This window comes from Myiozetetes cayanensis, unplaced genomic scaffold, assembly GCF_022539395.1.
Source record: "Myiozetetes cayanensis isolate MyiCay16 unplaced genomic scaffold, myiCay2020 scf6-25, whole genome shotgun sequence".
NCBI classification, from domain to species: domain Eukaryota; kingdom Metazoa; phylum Chordata; class Aves; order Passeriformes; family Tyrannidae; genus Myiozetetes; species Myiozetetes cayanensis.
Window position 1 is genome coordinate 3,051,161 of NW_026087853.1, and position 4,091 is coordinate 3,055,251.

General features: G+C 51.9%; 1 protein-coding gene across 1 annotated transcript; it reads right to left on the bottom strand.

Annotated features, from left to right (window-relative positions):
* Positions 1-2,218: 2,218 nt before the first annotated feature.
* LOC126650591 (inositol 1,4,5-trisphosphate receptor-interacting protein-like 1) lies at positions 2,219-3,733 on the bottom strand. The gene has a single exon (XM_050335572.1). It carries the CDS (start codon positions 3,731-3,733, stop codon positions 2,219-2,221), a length of 1,515 nt encoding a protein of 504 aa, XP_050191529.1.
* Between the last annotated feature and the right edge of the window lie 358 nt (positions 3,734-4,091).

Consider the following 4,091-nt stretch of genomic DNA (forward strand, 5'->3'; position numbering starts at 1 on the left):
AGCGCCAGCCCCGCTCTTCATCCCCACCCCAGCTCAGCAATTCTAAGTGGGTCTGGTGTAATGGTTAAGGCTGCCCTGGAGTTGATCTTCTTCCAAGAACTTCCCTTTTTCTTTCTTTGGGATTTATTATCAGCTGCTCTTCAGTGGCAGTCACATGGAATATCCAGGTTTCAAGGGAGCCTCAAGGATGCTGGAGGCCAACCCCTGACTCCACACTGGTTGAGCTTAGGTTAAATCTCTGAGTCATGGAGGTTGGAAAGGCCCTTACGATCTTTAGTCCATCTGCAAACCTTACACTGTCTATTCCACCAATAAACCATGTACCCAAATAACACATTGACAGGTCCTTACAATGCCCCCAAGGATGGTGACTCAGCCATTTCCCTGGGCAGTATGTTTTTAAAGTTGAGAACCGTTTTGGTGAAGGATTTCTTCCCATGACCCCATTGAAATCTCTCCTGGTGCAGCTTGAGACATCTCTTATCCTAATGCTGGGTCCCAGAGAGAATAAACAACCTCTCAATTGGCTACAACTTCCTTTCAGGTGGTTGTAGAGGACCATTAGGTCCTCCCTCACTCTCCTTTTCTCCATGCTAAAAATCCCCACTTCTCTCTGATGCTTTCCATCAGATTTGTTCCCCTGTCACCAAAATTCTCCAAAATCGCTGGGACAAGAAAACCCCCTAACACTGCAGTTTTAGTGTTAGAAAGCAAGACATTGCTTTTTCACAGTGCTGCAGGGGTGTGTGGCCAACAGAAGGAAGGGAATGAGTGGAATGGGGCATCTCTGCCATGAGCAAAGGCTGAGAGAATTGGGATTGGGGTGAGAGAAGGCTTTCAGGTGACCTTATTGCCTTCCAGTACCTGAAAGGAACCTACAAGAGAGATAAGGCGAGACTTTTTGCAAGGGCACGTAGTCAGAGGACAAGGGGGAATGGTTTTAGATTTCAGAGGGCAGGCTTGGTTTGGATAGTAGGAAGAAAGTCTTGAGTGTCAGGGTAGTGAGGCAGTGGCACAGGTTGACCCCAGAGGCTGTGGATGCCCCAACCCGGGGAGTGTTAAAGGCCTGGTGGGATGGGGCTTGGAGAAACCACATCTGCTGGAAGGTGTCCCTGCCCATGGCAGGGGGTTGGATCCAGATGAATTGTGAGGTCCCTTTCAGCCCGAGCCATTCTGAGATTCCATGAGCAGAGGGGCCGTGTGGCAGGAGGCCTAATTTGGGAGGAGAACCAATTCAGCACTCTCCGTTTGGTCGAGCTCAATGCCAGTGTTCACGAGCACAGACTCACAGCTAGTGTGATTTACCACGACTCCAGGCCTGGTTGAGTTCCATACAAACTTGCACAGATCAATTTCTGGAGTAGCACTCTTTATTGAAGAAAGGAGAAAGCATTTTCTGGATTTCCAGTCATAAATGCAGTGACTACAGGGAGGTAGGTGTGTAACGGGAATCATAAGGAGAGATCTATTGGTGCTACATTTATCTAAAAATATCATCAAAAAGGTTCCCTAAAACATATATTATAAATAGCTAAAAGTATTTAAAAAGGTTTCTTTATAAGTAAGAAAACTGAGGTCAACTAAGACCCAGACTGGGAAAGATAGTCTTGGTACAGTGCTGACCTCAGGGTGTCCCTTAAGGGCACATGGGGAGACACTGGGAGAGATTTATTTGTGCTCTATTTCTATTGAAAAACTATTGTTTAACTAACTTCTAAATAGATCTGTGCACTACGTGAACTCTATTTTTATATGTTCTATTAATTAAAAATCTATCTATGAATTAAAAATATATACTTCTATATGAAAAATGTCAGGTCAGAACCAACAGAGTTGGCAAAATGCTGACCGACTGATGTCCCGTCAGGGAACAAGGAGAGAGAGAGAGTTTAGGAATATTAGCAATGCCTTTCACTTGATCCCTGAGCAGCGGGAGCTGCCAGAAAGAATTCCTGGGCCCATCTCAAATGGCCACAATGACCATGAGAGTGTGAGGGGAAAGGAGGATGAAAGTATCTTTGTAGGCCCCCTGGTCATCACTGGATGCTGTGCTGGGCAGACTGTTGAGAGGCGAATGGTGATGGCAGAGTGCTGCTGCACAGGGTTTTCTCTTCCCTCTGGATCCCAAATCCTCCTCTCCTTTTGCCTGCGGTATAAGGTGGTTGTCTGCCTGCAGCTGTGAGCCCCACAAGCACAGGTCTCGATGGGCAGACCTCTTTCAATGGCCGTAGAGGACAATTCTTTCAATCCGATCTCCCAGTTCATGGTACTCCCTCATAGCCTGGGTGTGGGCATCGGGATCCTGTGCCAGGCGATGGAAGAGGTTGAGTGGCTCAGCAGCTTTGACATCCGGGGGCAAGATAATCTCCCCAGGCAGTGTCCGGTTGCCCAGAACAAAGTGGTCCAGGCGTTTCTCCTCCAGGGAGCCGTGCAGGTACTCCAGGGCATCTCCCAGTCGCCGCAAGAATTGCCTCCTGCCCCAGCGTGACACGGGTATGGTGTTCAGGAGGTGCATGACAATGGTCTTCAGGGTGTAGGTGGAGAAGCCAATGCCCAGCAGAGCATGGGCTAAGAGCTGCAGGCATTTGAGGTGCCAGCTGTCTGGTGGAGCCTGCCGGGCAATGTGCCTGAAGAACTTCATCTCGGCCACGGCGTAGGTCTCCGGCCACATTGTGCTTGGGGTGAAGAGGGCCTCTGTGGGCTGGCTGCTCACATAGATGTCTGAATTGCCTTCTTGCACTCCAAACAGCACCTCAACCATCAGGCTCTCTCGGCCTCTGCTCACCTTGAATTTACAGGAGCGGCTGGAGGGCAGCAGCACTAAGTGCCAAGTGTGTGCCTGAGGCAAAGCCACCCAGGCTGCTCTCACCAGCTGGTAGAACCAGCGGGCAGTTTTGTCCACGTCTAGGTAGGAGCCAGAGCAGAGGGTGTGGAGGAGACTGGGCTCCTCATTCCTCCTTTGCTCTTCCTCTGGGTGGTGGAGGAAGCACAGCACGTTCTCGTCCTGTTGCTCCCTCGTGCAGGTGCACACCGGCTCCACGCGGACACGGAAGTTCCTCCCGGGCAACTGGCCTGAAGTGTCCATCTCCAGATGGAAGGCATGCCCCGGGGGAGGAGTGAGGGGGACAAGGACACTGTACACGACATCCTTCTCCCGGGTACTCCACCCTTCAAAGGCACTGCCCACCCCTAATGCACTTTGAGGCACCGGGTGGAAACTGTTGGACAAGATGTGCCCAAAGACAAATGTGAAGTTGTCTATCAGGACTCTTGTCACCTCGCAACCTCTCTTCAGATCCTGAACAGGCCAAGGTATCAGTTGCACTAAAAGCCATCTCATGGCATTCTCAACAGTGGCTTCTTCTTCTACTTCAGGGGCAAAATCTTCATGGTCTTCTCTGTCTTCCACCTCCTCCTCCTCGCCGTTGTTGTCTGGCTGGCGGCTCCTTCTCCGGCGCATAAACCACAGTGCCAAGAGAAGGCCCAGGACAACAACCAGAGCCCAGAACTTCTCTTGCTGCAAGGCAGCCCAGAGCAGGGCTCCCCAGGCCCTGAGAGTGCGCTCCAGGCTGCTCTGCTCCAGCTCCTGCAGCAGCCGAGTCATCTCCCTGTTCAGGAGTTCGGCGCGCAACTCCACGCGCAGACGGGTGGCCTCATCCAGCCCATCACCCACCAGCTGTGGGTACTGGATGAGGGTTTGCAAAAGCACGAAAAGAAACGTTTTGGAAGCCATGGTCTGCAGGAAGAGAGAAGGAGTTGAGTATGGATGAAAGGGAGGGAAGGAGCTAAAGGTGAGGGGAGTAGGGATGGGAGGTGCAGGGATGTGGGAGCAGGAAGGAGAGGGCCCCAGAACAGCTGAGAGGTAGCCAGGTCTGTGCCACTGCCCCAGGAGCAGCAGCACCATTGTATGCCCAAGGTGTTCTGGTGAGGGATTGCCCCTGCATAGAGAGTGAGAACCCATCCCCAGGGACAGAGTTTCGGCCCCAGCCCTCGTGCAGCCCAGCCTCGGCCCTGCGTGTGCACTCACCAATTGTCCAGGCTCTACTGGGGCAGCGTTACCTGCTGGGCCCTCTAGAGCTGCCCCCATTGTG